This window comes from Puma concolor, chromosome A1, assembly GCF_028749965.1.
Source record: "Puma concolor isolate L17-30 chromosome A1, mPumCon1.1.hap2, whole genome shotgun sequence".
In the NCBI taxonomy this organism is placed as follows: domain Eukaryota; kingdom Metazoa; phylum Chordata; class Mammalia; order Carnivora; family Felidae; genus Puma; species Puma concolor.
The window spans coordinates 108,624,284-108,649,190 of NC_141667.1; the positions used below are offsets into that span (position 1 = coordinate 108,624,284).

A 24,907-nucleotide genomic window follows, 5' to 3' on the forward strand; every position below is an offset into this window, starting at 1 on the left:
TTTTCAGCATAATGTTAAGGCATTGGCTTCAGACCATAGATACTTCACATAATAGATGAAACTAATGACTAAAATCCATCCTGAGCACGACCATTAAGTATACTAAGTCAAGCATGACAGAAATAATTAAGCTTTTTTATATATATAAATATTGGTTAACAAAATGGAGATTTCTGAAAAACTAATAAATATATAGCCCCAAGAGCACTACAAATGGGAAGCAATTAATCTAGCATCTTCCAAAATAGGTCTTAAAATTTAAAAACTGATAAAAGTTATGCAAAATTGTCAAATAAAAAAAATATAAGCAATAATCTTAACAAAAAAAGAGCCCATGGGGAAGAAGAAACTGTCTTCTCTGAGGCTTCAAATTAAAGACATCTCAAGGAAGATAAATAATAAGTTATTAAAACTCTCTCTCAAGTATTGGAAAAATAAAAGATTTGGCAACAAAGAGGAATTTTCTTTCAAAACCTAGATGCAATCAATGACTACCAAATCATCCCTAAGATATTTGCTATGAATTAAAAACAAACAAGAAACAAAAACACATAGCTTTCAGGCTTGTTGCCAAGATAAATAATAGTGATGAAATACTGTATCTGAATATGGTGACAGTGACCTTTCACTCAGAGATAAACTACTCAAAATAAATGAATCAAAAAATAGGAGAGCAAATATATAGCTATATAAGAATTTATTTTGCCACAAGACATCAACTGCTTATTAAAGTGGCTCATATTTGACAGTTTATAAAAGTGACTTAACTTATATTGTAGGATGTCACAAAAAGAAACAAATATGTATTGAATACCCATACCACTGGGTGTTTTCAAATTCCTCTTCTTGTTTTATCTTCATAACAACCAGGTGTTGTAATTATAACCTCCATTTTACAAGATGGGGAAACTGGGGCTCAGAAATATTAACATACTTTGCTTCTTATAAACTGAGGCAGGATTACACTCAGAACTGTCTGAATCTCTCACTTAGGAATAAAATAAAATAACTAATATGGATGCTGGAAATCACTAAAAGATTAAGCTGAGATCTGACTCTCTGATATCTATTTTTACAAAATAGACAAAACTAATAATGTGAAAAATACTGTTGACAAAATACTGAAACTTATTTACTCCAACACAGGAGCGAAAAATTATGTAACCATGCAGTCATTATATCATTCATACTTTACTTTCCAAGTTCTTTATACTGAGCATATATTAATTGAAAAATTAGTAAAAAAAACAAAAATTCTCAACTCATTTATATAAATAATTGCTATAGTGATCATAAATATTTATCTGTTTATTAATACAGATTTCATATAGACAGCTGACACAATACTTCTTCAGATTAAGTTCAAGTTATATACAGTTTTTAAATATAAGAAATGAATTTTTAGGAAAAACCGCATAATTCAGATATCTTCCTGGCCCACACTGGCCTCCCCCTTCACTAGTAGACAGTTGTTACAAAAGGAAATAAAATGAATTAAATGAATTCTTCAGCTTTTCAATCTGAAGAAAAATGTTTCTATTATGATTACTTTGTGCCTTTGGGCTTCAATTTCTTTACTTCCTCCTCTGGTTTCTCTTTTTTTGGCTTTTTTATTTCTCTGGGAATGATGTCATCAAAAGGATTAAACAAAACCTATGAAAAAATATTTTGAAAACATTATTCCATTTTTTAAAACTTCACAAAAAATTAAGACCAATATTTAATTATGTTGACATTAGCATTTATATTTTTTGCTCACATAACTATTATAAGTCTAATATATATACTACATAAAGTGCTTCCACTTACATGGTCCCATCGTATTCTCTCAATAATCTTATGTGCAATTAAGTAGAGTGTATTTTATCCTTATTTTATAAAGAGGAAAAATATTCAAGAAACCTTAATATCTAGTAAGGAAGACAAACTCAAGGGTTTTGACCCCAAAGCAAATGCTCTTAAGGACCTTGCTTCCTCAATGAAGGATCACTCTTAAATTACTTAGGAAGTTACTTCATTCAGCTAAGTAAGTCTAATTCCTCTAACTTTCCACTGTAAATCAAGCTTTTCATGCATTGGATTATCAGCTAAAGTCTCATCCTTGAAGTCAAACCTTCAATTAAAAAAAAAAAATTCTTAATCAGAAATTGCACCTAAATTACACAGATAAAATCGGAGTTGTACTATTGATTTAGTATAAAGCCTCCATCCATTAGTTTAAAATACTAATAATCAGTTTCTTTTAAATGATCAATTAAGCACTGTATCTTAGAAATCATGCTCCTACCTCACAACTTCTTATTTTATGTGGATTGCGTGGTCTTTCTTCCTCATCAACGTCTACTTCTGTTAGCCGTAGCATGTTATATACTGTATCCCCTGTAACCTATCAGATAAGAAAACTGCAAACTATTATAATTATTCTTTGAATTTTTCTTAACGTTTATTTATTTTTGAGTGACAGAGAGGACAGAGCGTGAGCGGGGGAGGGGCAGAGAGAAAGGGAGACACAGAACCGAAGCAAGCTCCAGGCTTTGAGCTGTCAGCACAGACCCCAACGTGGGGCTCGAACCCACGTACCGCGAGATCATGACCTGAGCCAAAGTTGGACCTTAACTGAGCCACCCAGGCGCCCCTATATTCATCTTTGAAATAAAGGAAGACTTCTGAAAATATTTTTTTCAGTAACTAAAAGGAAATTTCATATTTTTATATAGGAGCATATGTAGTAATAATGCAAATAAAGTAATTTCATCTTAATATTAAGGGGGAAAAGGAGAAATGGAGTTCAATCCCTTGCTAACATTTTTATGAAATTTCATATATATATATATATGTATATATATATATATATAATATCAGTTTTCATTAAAAATAAAAATATAATGCCAGGTAACCTCCTACTGAATGACAACTTTTCATTAAAAAAAATAATAAATTTAGATTTTAGAATTGGGCAGAACAAGCAAATAAGAACACGTGGAAGTGCTTTACAGATATTATCTTGTTTAATCCTCATAAACATCCTAAATACAGGGCCTTATACTCCTTATCTAGAGAAGAACATTGAGATTCAAAGAAGTTACACAGCGACAGTGTTGGCCTTTCTGAATTCTCATCACTCAGCTATACTTTGTCTCCAGTGCGAAAGGTATATAATAGCAATTGTAAAAAGTGGTTCACAATGACAACCTAAATCTCATTTTATTATATGCTGTTACTTTTTTTTTTAATAACAGGAAGGAAAATCGTTGAACATCAGATAACCTGTGCTGGAGTGGTTCAAATGTGCCAATGCTTATTTCTTAAGCTATGTTGTTAAGTTTTAAGCAACAATATTGTACTACATGTTTTCAGCATGAGTCCTTACATTCAACATTTCTCAGGAGTTTTAAAGCAATACCAGTTTTCCAGTTGTGCTCAGTTTGTTTTTTCCTCTTCATCATCAGAAAATCCAGTCTCATCTAGGCTGTGGGGAAACCATTCCTACTGAACCAGCAGAGGGAGCTGATACACTAGGGATGTGTAACATGCCTAAGACTTAACACATGTGGGAATGTGGGAATTAGAAGAGAAAGTGAGAAAACAAAACGGTCAGAATCCTCCTTTAAACAAAACGGTTCAAAATTCTACGGAAATGATATTCCCTCATATGATGCTAAACGTGAGCAGGATTAAATAGCTCCTATTCAAAGTAGTATTTCAGGTAAAAAGTTTTAATGTTAACACAATTTCCACTTTAAACTTTAAGGAAAACTTAAAACTACTAAATCTTGTTACCTAGATAATGCCTAGGTTTCTAAGAATGTAGAAATAATATTAGCTGAGTGATGCAGTAGCTAATACCATCGGTATGTTTTAGAAAAAGGAAAATTTTAAAGTTATAATCAATGACTTATTTGAAACATACACACATAAAGTTCAGATGGTCCTTCATAGTTCACTATAAAAGGGATATATTCCACCATTTTTAGAAATAATAAAAAAATAACCCAGGGAATATTTTTATGAGGGCAACTCCTAGATAAGTTGGCCATATGTATCATAGAAGCTGAAGATAACTGGACACAAACCTTTCCAAAAATGGTGTGCTTATTGTTAAGTTCATCTGCTCGACCCAGTGTAAAGAAGAATTGGCTGCCATTATCATGAGGACCAGCATTTGCCATGGCAACCAGCCCTCTCCGATTAAAACGTAACCGTGAGTGGAATTCATCCTGAAGCATTAAAAAAAAAAAAAAAGTTTAGTGAATGATCTCAGTTATAAGGACCTTCATAGTCAGTAAACAAGGTTCTATACAACTTCTAATCAAAAATGCTAAAGTTTTATTTAACTGATTTTCAAGTATAAGCAAATCCAGTATTTATTCCCTCGATGCTATTAAACTTGACTTCACTAGCCTGGAAGTATGTTCTAAATATACACAACCACAAATTTAGCCTATTTTATGGGAAAGCTGCCCATATTTACACAGAAGAAGACATTCAAAGGGTAAGTGATTTCAAACTCATTCCCCTATTCTTCACATCCCTCAAAGTAATCTAACTTTTTAGAACCTTCTATTTTTTTCTCCAAAAAAACCTACCTTTGAATCATGACAGAGTCTTCAACTACTGCCCTTCCCCACTCTGTTCTAAAGGTCATGAAAAAATTGCTTTCTTCTTGTTTTTTAATTCAAGGAAACTACTATAAATTGTTTTACTCTGTTTTTTACAGGTCTTTGTTAAATCTTTTCTGAACAAGCACTGGTCCCATTTGCCAGTTTTCCAAAGAGCAAGAGCAAGCCTTTCTAAGGTGAATTTCTTGCTATGGGAGGGCTCCATAGCCTACATTAGTCTCTCCGTTAACAGAATTTCATTCCAGGCCTGATGCTAGACTCATTTATAATATAGCCATGTTATGTAATCAATGCTTTTCAGAAAGAAAGTTATTTTTCCTTAATAAATAATTGTCAAAGATTTGAACTCAAAGAGTTCTAACTCTGTATACCCCATGAAAAATGACCTAACTAAAAAACTTAACAAGGTAACCATATTACCTGGACATAATAGGCAAAAATCTCAATTTAGAAGGAAATTGTCAAAAAGAGCTATTCTGTTACACTGAATAACAGAATAAAGGAATGCTTCCTACTAGATGGAAGCTCCAAAATCCGGAGACATCTCAATTTGGTAAAATACAAAATAGTTTTATAGTGACATTTGAGACTTTTTTATTATAACCATTCCTCATTTTCTAAGGCCATTATCATCTGGAAATTAAAGCAAGCAGTTCAAGTGTTGTTCTCAAGAATCACACAGTGACCCAGTAAAAAATTAAAAGAAACTCCAGACCCTCTATCTCATTAGTAAAAACATGATGTCTTCAAAAATTCTCTTACTTTAAGAACTAATGATGTTTACTCATTCAAAGAACATGATATTAGCACCATCAGATAAAAAAACAACAACATTTAGTGTTTACTTGAACCCTCTGTGATTTATAACCTTAACTAGGACATTAACTCATTTTTTCTTTTTAGTTCTGTGTTGGCAGTTAACAAATCAATCACCTATTCTTTTTTTAATTTTTTTAAATGTTTATTCATTTCTGAGAAAGAGAAAGAGAGAGAGAGAGAGAGAGAGAGAGAGAGATTGTGCACGCACACGCACAGAGGGGAGGGGCAGAGAGAGAGAGATGGAGACACGGAATCTGAAGCAGGCTCCAGGGTCTGAGCTGTCAGCACAGAGCCTGCCTGCTGCGGGGCTCAGAACTCACAAGCTGAGCCGTAAGATCATGACCTGAGCCAAAGTCAGATGCTTACCAGACTGAGCCACCCAGGTGCCCCATCACTGACCTATTTTTGATTAATACACTTTTTTCTAACACTTTTTATGTTAATTCTTTCTTCTGTCCCTTTGTGATTTCCTGTTGTGTAATGCATTTTCCACTACAGGGGTCTACTGTGCACAATTAAGAATGAATTCTGCATTGGACCAAATTGTGTCTCCCCAGAATTCATAGGTTGAAGCTGTAACCCCCAGTGTGACTGTATTAGAGACAGGGCCTATGAAGAGATAATAAAGGATAAATGATGTCATAAGTGTGAAGCCCTAATCCAATAGCGGTGATGTCCTTATAAAAAGAGGAAGAGACACCAGAGCTCACTCTCTCTACCATGTAAAGACACAGCGAGCAGGCGGCCGTTGACAAGCCAGGAAGAGAACCTTCTCCAGAAATTGAATGCCAGCCAGCTGATCCGTACTTCCTAGCCTCCAGAACTGTGACAAACAAATTCCTGTTGTTTAAGTCACCCTGTCAGTGGTATTTTGTTGTAACAGTCCAAGCAGATTAATATAAATTCCATACAGTATTAAATAAAATATTTTAAAATAAAATGGCATATGAAATGTTCTAAAACCTTTTTACATTTACAGAGTTGTAGATATCAGATACAGTCAGCTATCAAGAATTATGTTACGTAGTCTTTTTTTCTGACTCACATTTTCCTCACTACCACCATTAGCTCTACCTGAATTCAATCTAGCAAAAAAGTCAGCAATAAGACAATTCTGTAAGAATGCTTGATAGGGTAAGTGCTGCTCTTATCCCTTATAATCCCAAACATGTGATAAATACCAGATTTTGTGCAGTAATGTGAAATGTAGTTTTTTCACCAGGGGCACAGTGATTTTCAATTAAGGAATCCAAATTGATTTGCAAATAAATAACAATAAAAATTCAGTCTCACCTTGAATGGGGCTCCATAGATAGACTCTCCACCAGTCCCTGTGCCAGTAGGATCTCCCCCTTGGACTATGAAACCAGGTACAACTCTATGAAAAATGGTGTTGTCATAATATGCTGAAAGAAATTTAAAATAATTTAGCAAAGTCTAAAGTGAAGTATATAGCTATCAGAGTTAATATAATTAGAGTCACAAGATTCCCCCCCCCCCAGAATGCTAAATAGGCTCCTAAACCCAAACCTTTTCTTCCCTACTTATTATAAAATGCCTACTCAAAACAGCACAATTTCTACAAAAAAGCATGACTGTTGTTGTGTTGTACTTATTTCCAGGAGTCTCTCAAATTGCATTACAGTTTATACATAAATATATTATTTGGAAGCTTTTAATATACAAGAGAGATCACATATGATCTCCTAATAGTACTTATTATCGGGAACCTAGAATCACGAGGGAGACTTCACCAAGGAAAAGAAGTTGCATGTGGGAGAAGCATGGCATCTCGGTGAGGTAAATCATGAGCAAAGAAGTTGTTGAGAGCAAAATGGCAAAAATTAGGGTTTGACTGAATCAGGGAGTTTATATTAAGAAGTAGCAACAATGGACAATATGAATAAGAAAAGATTCTCAATATCATCAGTCATTAGGGAAATGCTAATCAAAACCACAATGAATACCACATCACACCCACTAGGATGGCTATCATCCAAAGGAAAGGAAAAATAGCAAGTGTTAGTGAGGAGGTGGTGAAACTGGAGTCTTGTACATTGCGTGTTGGGTTGTAAAACGATACAGGCACTGTGGAAAAGGTTGATGGCTCTACAAAATTTAAACACAGAATTATCCATTAATCTTACTTCTATGAATACATCCACCCCCCAAATTGAAAACAGGTACTAAACAAATACTTGTATATGAATGTTCACAGCAGTGCCATTCCCAACTGCAAAAGGAAGAAACAATCCAGATGTCCATCAATGAGTGAATGAATAAACAAGATGAGGTATTTACATACAGTGGAAGATTACTCAGCCAAAGAAGGGAATGAAATACCGATATGCACTACAACATAGATGAAGCTCAAAACTATGCTATGTGAAAGAAGCCACACACAAAAAGTCATATATTATATGATTCCATTTATATGAAACATCCAGAATAGGTAAATCCATAGAGATGGAAAACAGATTGGTGGTTGTCAGGGGAGGAGAGAGGGGAGAAGTGGAAGTGATTGCTTAATGAGTAGTTTTCTTTTGGGATAATAAAACTGTTTTGGAACTAGACAGAGGTGCTGGTTGTGTAACATAGCAAATATACTAAATATCATTGAATTGTCTTTGAAATGATTACTTTCATGTTATGTACATTTCACCTCTTTTATAAAAGATCCCTGAATGAAAGGAAAAAAAAAATATTTTTATCTCACCCAAACTAGTTTTGAACTTATATTAACTAATCAGGTGAGTACAAGAGGAAAATTTATGTAGAATATAGGTGTAGCCCTGAAGTAAGTGCTGAATAAACAGACTCTATTATTGTTGTTAAATCAAACAAACAAAACCCAACTAGCAACAGACTAGACTGAGGTGGAGTCAATTACTGAGTGTAGGCCTAGCTCAGTCACACACTGAGGCTCGCAAAGAGAAAGATGGGAAAAGCAGAATTTCCTGAAAGCTTCGCTGAGCCTGCAGAACTGCCTGACATCAGTTTTCTTGTCGACGTACAGGATTATGAATGTCTTTATTATGTAAATAACATTGAAAGGAGTCTTTTCCTACTTGCACCTGAACACAGCCTAAGTCATATAATGACAAATACAAATCAAGTGCCTACCGTGGGCCAGGCACTGTACTGAAAAATTACTGATAGAATTCATGAGGTACCTATACATAGATACTCAGTGACACTTCATGAGTCAAAACAAGAATGTGGTTTATCATAATTCATAAAGTACTGTAATATACTGGCTTGCAGGCACCCTCATAATTATTTACATTTGCAAGATATAACTGGATATAAAATCCATATTTTAAAAAATCTAATATGTAATCTAACAACTGTATCCAGTATAGAGGATAGATAGGAAGAAGTAGACAGGAGAAACAACTGATTTTTTCAAACCCTTCTCCCAGTGAAGTTGTTGGGCTGTGTGCACAAGAGGTCTCCAGTGCAAACAAGTGCTCCTTGGTTACAAATAGAAACTAAAAACTAAGAGGTCTAAAAGTATCTCTCCTATACCCTTAAGTAACCATTTATTCAGGTTAATGCTGTATGCAGCATGCAGGAGGAGTTCTGAGTCTTGGCTTTTGTTAGCTGCTAGCTTAAACTCCATTTATTTTTTCCCCTCTTTTTATTTTTTTATATTTATTTCGAGAGAAACAGAAATAATGCGAGTGGGGAAGGGACAGGGAGAAGGAGAGAGAAAGAATCCCAAAGAGCGTCCGCACAGCTAGCGCAAAGCCCAACTCTAGGATCAAACTCACAGAATTGTGAGATCACGACCTGAGCCTAAACCAAAACCAACAGTAGCATGCTTAACTGACTGAGAGCCACAAGGATGCCCCTCTTTTTTTCCCTCTGTTTAAATCACTGGGATACAATTGACATTTAACATCACATTGGTTTCAGGTGGGCAACATAATGATTCACTATTTGCATATATTGTGAAATAATCACCATAATAAGTCTTATAGTTAACATCCATCACCTCACACAGTAACAAATTCCTTTTTCTTGCAATGAGAACTTTTAAGATCTACTTTCTCGGCAACTTCCAAATATGCAATACAGCATTATTAACTATCCTCCACATGCTGTACACATAATTTTCTCATTATAAAATTAATATTATAAATTAATTCACTGTGTTCTGAAGATTAAATAAGATAATGTGGAGGCAATCTATAAACTTTCAAGTTCAACACAAATGTGAGGTCAAACTTTAATATTTTCGTTTAAATTCTATTTCGTTTAAATATGCAACATGCCCCAGTCTACATCAGAAAATGATAATAATCCTTTAGGTCCATAATATGCAACCAATCAACTTTTTTTTTTTATCAGATCTGCTTTTTCAAAATATCAAACTCCCAGTATAGAGAATGGACTGGAAGGAAGTGACAAGGCTGGAGGGACAGGGAGCAACTATTGTCCCAAGAGTAAACCATGACTGTAACTTCTACTGAGAGGCACATACTTAAGAATTCTCTAGAATAAGACTCAGAAATCTATTAGATGTGAGGGAAGGGGGATATGAAAGAGATCTTTATTATTTGTGCTTTCCAATTTTAAAATAACCCATCTTACTCCTTTTTCCTATTAAATCTTTTAGTGATATTGGCTTTTTACTTTAAGCTTTTCCTTTTTATATTCCTAATTATATTCCTGTTGGATGAATGAAATTATAATACCATATATACTGAGTAGGAATTTTCTATAATTACTCTACACCATAATTTTATAATCTACCATGGCTAAAATTTCAAAATTCTACAAAATCTCCATATCCATCATTTCTATTTCCATGTAACTTATTCATATCACAGCTGACAATGCATTTATGGTTGTCTTTATAGTTTACTATGTACTATAATAGATTTTGTGGCATGCAATAATGTTTATTTGACTTTCTTCTTAAATGTTTTTATGTATCATTTCCATAAGTATTGTGAAGAAAGTGATTTTCTCATTTCATTATGTCTGGTAATATCTTCCTTAATTTTCTCCACTATTGAAGAAAGACATTTTCATGTATCTTAAATATGAAATAAAGTTCCTATTTGGCCTCTGTGGTTCCGGTATTTGCCATTATAGTTTTTATTTCTAGCTGTACAATGTATGGGTATCATGGTACACTTTATCTAATTATATTTCTGCCGAGTACCATATAGAAATTTACATTTGCACTTTTAAGTGATTTATGTGTATTTTTCTAGAATCTGGTGTTTGTGTTTAATTTTATAAACATTATCATTAATAACTTTTTATTTATAACTCCTTTTGTTTCCTGTCTGCCCTGTTTATTTTGGCCTCTTAGGATTTTTTTTAAACGAATATTTTAGTTTTTTAAAGATATTTCTGTTAACCTCTTAATTTATACTTATGTTGGTCACTTGTAAAGAATAGGAGGTAAGGGATAAAGATAACTGATAAAGAATAGACCTTTTTTTAACTTTTTTTAAATTATTATTTTAGAGAAAGAGAGAGAGAAAGCACAAGTGGAGAAGAAAGGCCGAAGGAAAGCAAAGAATCTCAAGCAAGCTCTGCTTGGAGCCTGGAACCCAATGTGGGGCTCAATCCATGACCCTGGGATCATGACCCAAACTGAAATCAAGAGTCAGATGCTCAACCAGCGGAGCCACTCAAACACCCCAAGAATAGATCTTAAAGAGTAAATCTGAGGTAAAATAGAAATAAAGAAATTAATAGTTACATAAAGCATAAAAAATTTGATTTTCTTAACTCCTTCTCTTTCTGCTTCCCACTTTGTTTTGCCAACCTAAAATTTTACTCCTTCCTCATACTTCAGAGGAATCAACAAAACTATCAAAAGCAACAAGCTTCCCTTTCCTTCTTTTTTAACCTATTTTTTAAAAATTTCACTCACCTTTAAATATTCACCTAACTATTCCACAAAACCTGAAATCCAAGAGTAAGGCTGTGTAATTCTAGATCTTTCATTTCTATAAACACTAAAGACATCCCCCAGACACCAGAATGACAAATTCTGTATGTGGAGTCTAAAAAAGTTAAACTCATAGAACTGGAAAGTAAAATGGTGGTTGCCAGGTGCTGGCAGGTGGGAGAAATCGGGATATGTTGGTCAAAAGGGATAAATTTTCAAATATAAAACGAATAACTTCTGGGGATTCAATGTACAACATGGTGAGTATAGTTAATAATACTGTATTGTATACTTGCAGTTTGCTAAGAAAAAAGATCTCAAGTGTTCTCACTACACACACACACACACACACACACACACACACACTCGTAACTGTGAGGTGACGGATACGTTACTTAACTTGATTGTGATAATCATTCCAGTGTATATGTATAGTACACACTTGTACACCTTTTAAAAAATCATGTACAACCTAAATATATACAATTTTTATTTGTCTATAATACCTCAATAAAGCTGGGGGAAAAAAAAGACTAAGAACTTCCGCTATGAACAGCATTTTAGTTGGGAGCCATATCTGGCTCCACCTTCCCAAGTTTGTACTTATTTCTTTTTTAATTCTGGAAATCATCCCTTTTTGAAAAAAATACTGATATGAATGCTAAAAGATCTTGACATATCATGACTTGTTTAAGTAACAGAATTAGTGAATTAAATGAGGTTCTCCAAATTATATTTTAAAAACTTGACTTTATTTGGGGGTATCTTCATTTCAGTTAGCCTTCTCAGGCTTCTTGTTAGCCTTTGTAGTAATAATTCTCTCTCTCACCTGTTCAATTAAGAGAATTGCTGTAGTTATTTTCCTTATGATTTTTCTATTCTCTTTCTCCACGTATTCTTCTATAGAGGGGAATAATTTGTGTTGTTCCAATTAAGTTTCATCATGACCTAACTTAAGAACTTTATTTCTTCTTCATTGTCATATTATATCCAGATGTTTTCTGTTTCTTCCATTCACCTGGTCATGGATTGTTAATTACCATTCATTCTTTCTAATGTTTTTGTACTTCCAGTCTTCCACTGTAAAATTTGAGCTTTTGAGTCTTCAAAACTTCTTTCCAGAAACAAGTCTGACTTTTCTGTGTCTACTGTGTTTCTCGACTCTGTTGATAGTAATTTGAGGATTCTCTGACTGTACTACCTGTCTGACTCAATTTCCTTCCTGCCTGCCATAGCAATTATTAATAATGGTCTTCACAGATGTCCTTCTCTTTTTCTTTTTTTTGGGGGAGGAGGCTCTGGGTATTTTTATACCTTAAATCTTCCCCTGATAATTATCTATTTGTGTAATTATTATCTATTTGGAGAGCTCTAGCTGTACCCTTTTACTGGTTATATTGAATTATCTTTCACACCCTGCCTTTGACTCAAAATGCTGCTTTCTGATACCTAATTAACCTTGTCTGTCTCTACAAATCAGGTATAACTTAGAAAGACAATGATTTGCCACCACAGGAGATATTTGAAACCATATGCAAAGTATCGTCAAAGCCAAGTTGCAAAAATGTTTAGAATGTTTAGTTCTATAAGGGAATATTCTGAAGGAGAAAACACTCAAGTGGATATAATTCTGCAAAGTTTACTGAAAGAAAAATAGTCAAATTGTGACTCAGTCTAAAAACAGACCAGAGACATCTATAATGACATCACTGAATCCTGGATGGAAGGCTTCGTGGAGAAAGCAGAATTTTGGACAGAGATTAAAAAGTGGGTAGACTTGTAAACAGTGAGGAAGGAAAGAAAAAGTATTCCAAAAAGAAGACTGAGGACATGAAGGAGGTATGTGGATATGTGGACAAGAAGGAACTGCTCAGGAAATAAAATAATAGTCAACTGAAACCATATAGCTATTTAGTGCAATGAAACCAAGTTGAAAAGCTAGGAAGCTAAGCTGTCTGAGGATTCAAATACCAGATGAATAAATAAAAGGGTAAAGAGATTAGATAGAAAGACCAGGTAAAAGACAATCATAATCATGCAGGTGAAAGTCAAGGCAGTGCGGTTTAGCTATAGCTGACAGAGGAAGATTGGAGTAGAAAAGTCCACTAGTCATTTTGACATGTAAATTACAGCTAAGAGAAGAGGAAATGGCTGGAATTCTAAATCTGACAGTCATTTGGAGAGAAGTAACAACTGAAGAGTAAAGACAGTGGAGAACTAGGGGCAATCATAGGGAGTACTCTTATTTAGAGGATGAAAGAAGTACAGAACAGGCAAGAAGATCAAAAAGGATCAAAGTTTTATTTGGTGAGATAAATTTCTCTGCTAAAGATATAAAGATTTATTTGAAAGACAATCTTTATCTCCTCTATCCATTTCCTGACACAACAGCTCAACACCATATCATTCATACCCACTCCTATCACTCATTACCACTATTTAACAGCAGACTTCAATGTTGTGGAAAGATACACTTTTACCTTCCAAACAAAGCTGAATGAAATTTCTGCAAGCCTTGGGAGCTTCTTTTGACCACAACTCTATGTCAATATCTCCAGCTGTAGTTTTCAATAAAACCTATGGAAAGAATATAACATCATTATATTAAATTATCATTTTGGTTTGATAATCAGTTGAATTGCTGCTCAAAATGAAGCATCCATTAATGAATTTTCAATTTTAAAGTTAAAATTTTAAAAACTTGCTGGGCTTTTCTTGTTATACTAAAAAAATTATAACAGGGATATCACAGTCTTTTCAACAAGTGGTAGTGAAAAAACTGGACAGCTACATGCAAAAGAATGACACTGGACCACTTTTCTTATACCATACATAAAAATAAATTCAAAATGGATTAAAGACCTAAATGTGAGACTTGAAGCCATAAAACTCCTAGAAGAAAAGGCAGACAGTAATTTCTTTGACATGAACATTAGCAACATTTTCCTAGATATGTCTCTTCAGGCAAGAGCAACAAAAGCAAAAATAAACTACTGGGATTATACCAAAATAAAAGCTTCTGCACAGCAAAGGTAACAATCAGCAAAATGAAAAGACAACCTAATGAATGTGAGAAGATATTTGCAAATGATATATATGATAAGGGGTTAATATAAAAAGTATAAAGAACTTATACAACTCAATACCAAAAAAAAAAAAAAAACCCAAATAACACGATTAAAAATGGGTAGAGGACCTGAATAAACATTTTTCCAAAGAAGACATACAGATGGCTAACAGACACATGAAATGATGCTCAACATCACTACCAATGTAAATAGTCAATGAAATGCAAATCAAAACCACAATGAGATATCACCTTAGACATGTCAGAATAGTTAGAATCAGAAAGACAAGAAATTACAAATGTTGTCAAGGATGTGGAGGAAAAGGAATCCTCATGCACTGTTGATGGGAATGCAAACTGGTGCAGCCACTGTGGAAAGCAGTACAGAGGTTACTTAAAAAATTAAAAATAGAATTACCATATAATTAACTCCACTACTGGGTATTTACCCTAAGAAAATAAAAACACTGATTGAAAAGATATGCACCCCTGTGTTTATAGCAGCATTATTTACAATAGCCAAGATATGGATGCAACGCAAGTGTCCGTCCATAGATGAATGGATAAAGAAGTGGAATATATATAAATATACAGATATATAGATATAGATATAGATATAGATATAGATATAGATATATATAGTATGTGTATATATACACACACATATATATAGTATGTGTATATATACACACACATATATACACACACATATATATGTGTGTATGTATGTATATATACACACACTGTATATACATATACATATATATACATATATACACATATATATACATATATACACACACACACACATATATACACACACACACATACACAATAGACTATTAGCCATAAAAAGAATGAAATCTTGCCATTTGCAGCAACATGGATGGACATAGATGTTAAAATAATACTAAGTGAAACAAGTCAGACACAATAAGACAAATACCATGTTTTCACATGTATGTGGAATTTAAGAAACAAAGAAAAAAGACAAACTGCAGACTCTTAAAAACTAAGAACAAACTGGTGGTTGTCATAGGGGAGGTGGGGTTGAGACAGATAAAGGAGATTAATAAGAGTACATTTACTTTGATGACAGTGAAAATTGTACAGAATTATTGAATCCTTATACTGTTCACCTGTAACTAATATAACACTGTATGTTAACTATATTTCAGTAAAAATATTCATTCAGTACAAGTCATTATACATTTATATCTGTCCTTTTTTTTTTTTTTTAATTTTTGTTTACTTTTGAGAGAGAGAGAGAGGCAGAATGCAAGTTGGGGAGGGGCAGGGAGAGGGAAACACAGAATCCAAAGCAGGCTTCAGGCTCAGAGCTGTCAGCCCAGAACCCACGGGGCTCGAAGTCATGAGCTACAAGATCATGACCTGAGCTGAGGTCAGACATTTAACTGACTGAGCCATCCAGGCGCCCCTACATTTATATCTTCCAAACAGCAATTTCAGAAATAATTTAAGATTTAAGAAAAAGCAGCATATACCTTTATTAATCAGAAAAACTTATTCATTTAAAAATCAGTCATTTAAACTTGCTTTAATTAAGAAAGCTTCTTGCAGCTTTCCTTCCAATAAAATTGGTATAGCAAATTAAGAAACTAAAGAACAATGAATCTATGAAATTGTGACACTATGAGACAATTTTACAATTATCTTTTTATATACCAACACTCTACTTGCTCGTTCAAAATCATGCAATTCCTAATTTAAAAAAAAACATTCCTAATCTAATTCTGGGTTGTATATGTTACTAAAAATGTACGTCTTAAAATCATCATCTACAGTACATGGAATCCGTTCAAAGTCTCCTTTCTACCAGCTCATGAAGGTAAGGCCTTCTAACTTGGCATGGCATGAAACTATGTGCAAAATAAATACTCTATCACGACAAACCAACCCAGCTGGTTTCTCAGTTTCTTGGAAGGTATATGTTTGGGATGCAAAATGAGTTGGATGAATAACTCCCTAGACTGTGTCTATAACAGTGGGTAATACCTTCTGGTTTTCCATGAAAACTGGTGTCCATCCCAACCTTAAAAGTACAGTATATCTCAAAAGACAATATCCTGTCCTACCTATTATCCCCTTGTATACTTGAAATAAAATGCTACTGTTAAAGGGACCCTTGACATGTCTTCCCTTCCTTGCAACTCTAATACAGTGATCTCCAACTTTTTCAGAGTGTGCATCCCTATTAGCGAAGAGGAAAAGGGAAGTGGGAAGGGAGGTAAGGAATTGGAACACAGAGTTCCCAAATAAGTACGTTTAAATACATGTAGTACTATATTACTCTAGTACTGAAAGAGTCACAGAAGATAAACATTTCAAAGCATTACATAAAAACAGTATTTTAAAATATTTCTTAATCTTCTTTACCAGTGGTATAATGAAACTTAAAGAAAAAAAAAAAAAATAACAGCTTTACTGACATATAATTCACATACCAAACAATTCACCCTTTTAAAGCATTTGTTAGTATAATCCAGACATTTGCCACCACCACAATCTAATTCCAGAACATTGCCTCACCTGAAAAAGAAACCCTGTAACCCATTAGCAGTCACTCCCTATTTCTTCCTACTCATAGGCCCTGACAAACACTAATCTTTCTGTATCTATGAATTTGTCTATTGAATATTTCATATAAATGGAATCATACAATGTGTGGCTTTTGGTATTTGGCTTCTTTCACTTAGCATAATGTTGCTTTCAAATTGTAGAGGTCCATCTTCCTGTTCTACTCACTTTGTTTTAAATGTCTTGAAAATGACAATGGCTTTATATTCTTACTGATAAATATGCCAAGGCACAATATACACTTAAGACAAAGTTCATCATTAACAATAAATAGAAATCCGTATTTCAAATAATTTTCATAATAATTTCTAATTTTTTACATACTTCCCATGTTGAGGCATCAGGTCTACCATTTTCTTGTGGTTTGCTTATGTTTACATTATTAATATTACTTTCAATATGAAATCTGTGAGGGCTGGTCTAGTTAATCCAGATTAACAATGAAATGTAATCCATTTAGCATGATATTAGGAAAAATTACATCATGACATATAAAAAGTGACTAAGTAAATGAATATATATGTTCCTTTTTATATATAAAAGATTACATTTAGGGGCACCTGGGTAGCTCAGTAAGTTAGGCGTCCAACTTTAGCTCAGGTCATGATCTCACGGTTTGTGGGTTTGAGCCCCCTGTCGGGCTCTGTGCCGACAGCTCGGAGCCTGGAGCCTGCTTCAGATTCTCTGTCTCCCTCTCTCTCTGCTCCTCCCCCACTTATGCTGTCTCTCTCTGTCTCTCAAAAATAAAATTAAAACATTTAAAAAATATTTTAAAAAAGATTACATTTACACAAAGGAAATGATAAATGCAAGCAGAAGAATGTAGCTTTTCTCTTTGCATCTCATGATGGTTTTGCACAGTCCCTGAAGTGTGCACTCACTGGTTTAAGAAACCACTACTCTAAAGAATAAACTAATGCACACCATCCCTCCCTTTACAGGTTCTGGAGTCAGCTGCTCAAATTCCAGTACTGACTGACCCTTGCACTTACAAAGGGTAAGGAAGTTTTTTACTTTGGACATGCTATCTAACATATCTGTGACTCAACTTTATTATCTAAAATAGGGACAATAATATCCTCATAGGTTTCTTGTGAGAACAAAATGATTTATTACACATAGACTGCTTAGAACATTACCTGAAAAATAGTAAATGTTCAAAAAATGGTAGCTACTATTGTTGTAATTATTCTTCTTCTATAATATTTTTGGCCACAGTCAACTTACATCCAGTAAAAAGAATGCATACACAGTTGGGCTACCTTGTTTACCAGAGTTTCTTACTCTTTCCACTGATAAGCTACTGAATTTATAAAGAAGGCACATGGCTCCTTCCTCCATACATTTCTTTTGGCCATCACTATTTTGTCAAGTATTGGTGCTCCCTTTCTTAAAGATTCAAAATAAGGCAATACTCTGATAATAAAATGTTTCTTTTTTTCAATTTTAATGTTTATTTGTTTATTTTTGAAAGAGAGCACAAGCGGGAAAGGGGCAGAAAGAGAGGGAGACACGGAATCAGAAGCAGCCTCCAGACTCTGAGCTGTCACAGCACAGAGCCCAAGGCAGGGCTCGAACTCATGAACCATGAGATCATGGAGCCACAATGAATGTTTATTCTTAAGAAACGTTTTATTGGGGCGCCTGGGTGGCTCAGTCGGCTAAGTGTCCAACTTCATTGTGGCTCAGGTCATGAGCCACAGGATCATGAGATCCCAGTGCCATAGGATCAAGCCCTTAGTGGGGCTCTGTGCTGGGTGTGGGGATTAGGATTCTCTCTCTCCCTCTCCCTGACCCTCCCCCACTTACTCATGTGCTCTCTCTCTTTCCCTCTCTCTCTCAAAAAAAGAGAATATTAATATGCAATTTAAATTAAGTGATCATAATACATAGAAATTTCATCTTGAGTGTATAAAGACATTTCTATCAAGTGGTACATTTCTGTGTGTCATCTTCAGAGGCCAGAGTTACAACAAAACACAGCACAACTTATAAACAACCACTGATATGATAAGTCAATTACTTCCCAGGTTGATACTATGCTCTTTGAAGGGAGGAACTTTGTCCCATTTATTCTGAATATCTCTTAATCCTTTTAGTACCTAATGTAGCATTAGACAGCATAGGCACTAAACATTCACTGAGAAAACATATTGTTATATCTGTTTAAATTCCTTCCAGGCCCAAATTCTTGCCATGTGCTCTCTATGGTACAGAACTTTGAAGCTTCAATGTCCTCAACTGGCCTTATGTTAAAAAAAAAAAAAAAAAAAAAAAAATCCCCAATTGTGTTTGAAGGAAACTTTGGCTATGCCTGATGTTCTCTGTAAGCCCAATTCTGTTTCAGAAGGACAGTATTTTTTTTTTTTTTTTAGTTTAGTTTGAGAGAAAGAAAGTAAGAGAGAATTCCAAGCAAGCTTCACACTCAGTATGGAGACTGACAAGGGGCTCAGTCTCACAACTGTGATATCATGACCTGAGCCAAAACCAAGAGTCAGACAATCAACTGAGCCACCCAAGTGCTCTCAGAAGGACAGTATTTATCAGTTTGCATGTACTTATTTACATGATTATTTGGTGAATGTACATTTCACTCAACTGACTCCATATTAGAGACAATGCTGGTTTTCCTTTCCCTTGTATTCCTAAAACCTAGCATAGAGGTTGGCATGTGCTAGTTGCTAAATAAATATTTGTTGAATAAAAGATCTCCTGTTCAGGCATGTATCTTTGTTAAAGGTCTTCCTCTTTATGACCATGTCAAATCTTCCTTCCAGAGTAAAACAACTAAATCTTCCCTTGATCAGCAGCAATATAACCTCAAAGTCACTGATGCTTAATACTTTAACTTAAGAGAAATAAAATATTAATCCATCCATTCATTGAGTCAGTACATATTTGAACTCCTCCTACCATGTGTCAAGCACCATTCTAGATGTCAGTCCCTGCCATCATAGCGCTTGCATTCTATGGGGAGGAGAATGGGAGGCAGAGGACACAATAAACAATAACTAGTAAGTACACAGGAAAAACTGAAGAGGGAAAGGGCAGGGAACGTTGGAATGCAGGACATGAATGGAGTTTGTGATTTTATAGAGTAAACAGAAAAGTCCTCTCTGCCAAGGTGACATTTGAGCAGGCCAGAGAGTACTAAAGATAGGAATAATAAGTGTGAAAGCCCTGACGAGCATGATGGGCAATATTTTTATTCTCTACTAGTGTTTATTAACTGAGGGTGATATCACCCTCAAAAAACATCTGGAAATATGACGAGGTAGGTATTCTGAGTTTTCACACAATGATGTGAGATACAGATGAGGAGTAAGGAGAAGTTCACACAGCAAAGAATTAAAAGAATGGCCCATCTCAAAACACCCACTAAAATTCTTGGTGGGGATATCAATTAGAGCATTATTGTTTTTGTTTTCATATTGCCTTATTATATTACAAAATGTTGATCAACAAAAGACTGCATAAATTATGATATAGTCATGCAACAGAATCGTATCTGATGTAAATTTAGTTTATCCTAATTCAACTATGTGCTTTAAAGTTAAAAAAAAAATGTTTATTTATTTTTGCGACAGATAGCGAGCACAAGCAGGATAGGAGCAGAGAGAGACAGACAGAATCTGAAGCAGGCTCCAGGCTCTGAATTGTCAGCACGGAGCCTGACATTGGGCTCAACTCAAGTACTGTGAGATCATGACCTGAGCCCAGTCAAAGGTTTAACCGACTGAGCGATACAGACGCTCCTCAACTAAGTACTTTCAGTCCCGCGATTTTCTCCACTATGTTGGTCCATCGCATTTCATATGTGGTGAGACTAGCTCACAGTTTAAGAATCCCAGTGATACTTATTCCATTATTGACTCCTCTGCCTCATACTGCATATAAAAATCTTTGATGGGAACTGACATACCTTGACCATAAAATCAATCAGGAAATCATTCTCCCATTCTAATGTGGGAACATTTCTCATTCTCTACTTTCATGTTTTAAGACCAGCTCAAAAGATACCTCCTCCACGAAGCTTTTCTCTTCTTCCTCAGTGGCTCATTTTTTAGTACTTACCGTAGCACTAGACTAGACTTCCTCTCTCCATAAGCATGCCTATTGGACTTATCAGGTTTTTCTTTACCTGCTTACCTCCCAAACAAAACCATAAGCTTTTCTAGGGCAACAACTAGACCTTACCCATCCATCTTTGTGTCCCCAGCACCTAGTACAGTGCCTGGTGACTACTAGGCATTCAATACATGATTGTAGAATGAATGGAGAAAGAGCGATTTACAAGTTAAGAAAAACAAAAGTCACAATTTTAAATATACCTAGGTTTCTACCCAAGGCCCTAGAAAACGCCCTAGAATGTGTTAGGCTGAAGCAAGAAATGTGGCCAGACACTGGAGAAATCTCCATTTGAGGACTTTTCTCAAAGTATTTGCCGAGAGGTGTCAGTAGGTGGTTTTCGGTGCAATCCTGTCCAGAGGCAGGAGTAACGGACAAGACATTTTGTGATTTTTCCAACCCTAACGCCCCAAAACTCCCTTAATGGGTGAGGTATCACTTTGGGGAGCCCAGGTACCGTAGATGAGGCTCTCACCTTCCCATTCGTGGGAGGCTCCTGGATGTAGATGTTGCTCATGCTGCTCAGTGCTCAGGGCTCCGCTCCTAATTGGGAGTGAGAACGGAGAGCCGATCACTAAAGCAGTCCACCTATCAGTGGCACGCTTACTTCAATCGGGTGGTCGCAGAAAGCTCCAGTTTGTCAATGTCCCAAAATGAGCGGCACCAAGCACTACCTTTTCCCAAAACTAGTCCCTCACGGACGCCGCCATGTTGCTCCTGGGCCTGAGCACCGCTAATCCTGAGAAGGGGGGTTCCAATGGCCTCCAGGAAACGAAAAAATATTATTAAGCACCTGCAGGTTAACTAAATTTGTGTTACACTTTTACAAAAGGATATATAAATGTTGGTGTTGTTTACTTCAGTACATGTATGTGCAGGTTTCATTCATCTCCACCCCCGGGGCTGGCAGCAATGGTTCGGACCATGTGTGTTCTGTAATATGACTCCCCCGGAAACTGCATCATCGTTACTTGGTTCCGCTATCGCCAGAGGCCTTCCCCGACTGGCAGGGAAGTCCGGCGGCGCCGGTCGGAGGAAGAGGCCGCCCTCGCCGTTTGTGGTCCTCGCGGCAGGCGGGAGGCGAGCGTACTCTCGAAAGCCTACGGCTCCTGCGACCCCTCTTACCAGCGCAATGGCAGTCCCAGGTGAAGACGGACGGCAGGGCCCCTGGGTCTAGGCGAGGAAAGGAACGGGTAGGGTAGGTTGGGGTGCGCTGGGGGTAGGGAGTAGCGCCCATGGGGATTTAGGCGGAGGCGTTAAAATTAACAGGTTCGTTTGTTCCACACGAAAAAGTTTACACTCCAGAGATAATCTCTGAAGGGAAGAAGAACGACAGAAACTATCTCCCCCGCCCCAGCCAGGCTCCGGCTGTGCTGGAACGCTTACAGGGAAAGTGTGTGGTGGGGGGAGGTGGGGGAGGAGGGGCAGCAACTGTAGGCCTAGGAGGTAGCCGAGAAAAACTGACCTAACTTTGGGATGGCTCGAAAATAGAATTGAGGTGCAAGCACTTGACGGACCCCAGGAGCCAAGAGGCACTGTTTGTAAGTGGAAGTCCCGGGGACCAAATTGGCGTCCAGGGTTCTCCTCTCCCTTCCTATTGTATGGAGTTCCTGTGTGGCCGTGGACCAGTCGCTCTCCCACTCTGGGCCTCATTTCGTGCATTTGGAAAAGAAGATTTATTCCTCGATGTCTGTGGGTTCTTCCAGCGCGCAGATTCTGTGTCCACTGACTACCGACGTAAAAACAGTGCACCCTGCGAAAGAAGTGCTTTAGAGGTTTCCCCGTCCACAACTACCCGCTTGCTTGGAAGTCCTGGTCGGGGAGGGCACCTCCTTACATCAGCTCTGCGACGGTGTGTTCGGAAGAACACTGGTTGTAGGAGATATTTTGAGAATTACACCCCCACCCCACCCGCTCAAGCACACACAACTTGGAGGTTCACAGTGCACTTCAGGGTATGAAAGGCTCTGAGAAGGGCTGTGGTTCAGAACCCCCTAACTTTGTTTTCACCTGCCCTTCCCAGTATTATCTGACGGCGTTTGTTCGGTGGCAGCCTTCCCTGAAGTGTATTTTACAGATAACTGTTATAGGAATATTGCACTTTTGTTAGCACTGCAGTTTGGTGAGGAGAGGGGTTGTGTGAGAGAGGAAAGATACACTCATTCATCCACACCACCGTGACTATTAAGGGCGTGCTAGGCAGTGTGCTAGGCATTGGGAATACAGTGGGGAACAGGACAGTGGCTCCTCACACAGAACTTAGAATTTAGCAGTGAAGAGAAAGTACCAGAAAGTCGGACAAATGCATGGCAGGGAAAATACACAGCCTTCAGGAGCACGTTGTAAGGGCACCTACGGAGACAGAAGGGCTTTACAGAGGATGTGGCATTTAGGATGAGCCTTAAAGGATTCCAGGAGGGTTGGATTGATGGGAGGGGAAGTTGCAGCCAGAGGGATATGTAAGTGAAAAGGAGATAATAGATGCTCCCAATAGATGGAACTCCTAATACAAATGGGAGAGAAGTGAGAAATTAACTGGAGAGTTAATGACAGTAGCTAATATTTACTGATGTATCAGATGTGTCAATAGCATTTACTATGTATCAAATGTGTCACACACTGTGTCAAGTTTATCTCATTTAACATTCATGTCCACAGTGTGAGATAAGTATTAATATTTCCATTTTATAGATGAGGATACTGAGGGACAAAGAAATTAAGTGTTTGCTTGTTCAGGGATGTCTTGTAGGTAAGCAGTCTGACTCTTCTAGTCCCCAAGCACTTACTCATCTTGCCATGTAGGATAATTTACAAGGTGGTTTCCAGCTCTTAAAGGACCTTGGAAGCCATGACAGATAGTTTGGATATTTTCCCAAGGATTATGGGAAGCCATTTCAGCATTTTTAAACCGATTCATATTTCGGAAAGAACATTTTGGCTGCACAGTGGATTGGAAGGATGATAGTTTGGAGTTAAAGTCACCAATTAAATTCTGGTAAGTTATGATGATACTTCACGTGTGGTGTCAGGAAGGGAGAGAAGCCCATAGATTGGAGACACATTTTTGCTGGTAGAATCACGGGGAATCAGTGACTGATTCAGGGTAGGTAGGTAAGACAGGAAGTGAGGTCTACTTGGGTTTTACTGTTAGGTAGTTGGGTGAGACTCTTTACTAATATAGGCAACACCTGAGAAGGAGCAGGTTTTAGAGGGATGATGATAATTTCAATTTGGGCTCTGTGTTGAGGTGTAGTCAGACATACAAATTGAAACATCTAATAGGCAGTGAGAGATAGAATTTGTAGCTTAGGAAAGAAGCCAGAATGTCATCCACACATGAAGCAGGCATTAAGACCATTGTCAGTGACTATGTTAGCAGTGTAGAATGTGAAGGGAAGCTCTGTGGCTGAAGCCTGGAGAATATCATCATGGAAGGAACTAGCAGAGAAAGGCCATTCTACCGAGTAGCTTGTCTGGGCATCCTGATAATTTAAGTCAGCGCTGGTGATCTTTGAACCGCACGGCTGCATCTAGAGTTGACCTCTCGCTGCTGGTTTTATTACTTGAGCAAGCGTTTTGAGCGCCCAGATGGTATAGACACTTAAGGGGACACAGTATCACAGCTTGTGATACTCATAAAACTAGTTATGAAAATGGGCAACTTAAGAAAGGAAAAAAGTGATTTTTTAAAAGTCCCTATTGAAATTGCTCTAAACCTAACCCAGTGTTATAGACAGGTTAACTCGCTTCCAATTCATAGTG

The 24,907-nt window shown here is 36.5% G+C and overlaps 2 protein-coding genes across 4 annotated transcripts in view; one reads left to right on the forward strand and one right to left on the reverse strand.

Moving 5' to 3' along the window:
- Positions 1-21,879, reverse strand: part of CWC27 (CWC27 spliceosome associated cyclophilin) — a 191,964-nt gene extending 170,085 nt beyond the window's left edge. For 2 of the 3 annotated variants that reach the window (XM_025924134.2, XM_086700023.1), the window contains exons 1-6: positions 21,621-21,879; positions 13,833-13,929; positions 6,732-6,844; positions 4,074-4,217; positions 2,288-2,386; positions 1,550-1,653 (exon numbers count right to left, since the gene is read on the reverse strand). In XM_025924134.2, the coding sequence (XP_025779919.1) occupies positions 1,550-1,653; positions 2,288-2,386; positions 4,074-4,217; positions 6,732-6,844; positions 13,833-13,929; positions 21,621-21,662 (599 nt within the window). In that variant the 5' untranslated portion in view covers positions 21,663-21,879. The remainder of the gene's footprint in view (positions 1-1,549; positions 1,654-2,287; positions 2,387-4,073; positions 4,218-6,731; positions 6,845-13,832; positions 13,930-21,620) is intronic. The other variant, XR_015248871.1, reaches the window with a different exon arrangement.
- A 245-nt stretch (positions 21,880-22,124) lies between these two features.
- Positions 22,125-24,907, forward strand: part of SREK1IP1 (SREK1 interacting protein 1) — a 44,646-nt gene continuing 41,863 nt past the window's right edge. Inside the window, exon 1 of the mRNA XM_025924710.2 lies at positions 22,125-22,290. Coding sequence (XP_025780495.1) covers positions 22,278-22,290 — 13 coding nt within the window. The 5' untranslated portion in view covers positions 22,125-22,277. The remainder of the gene's footprint in view (positions 22,291-24,907) is intronic.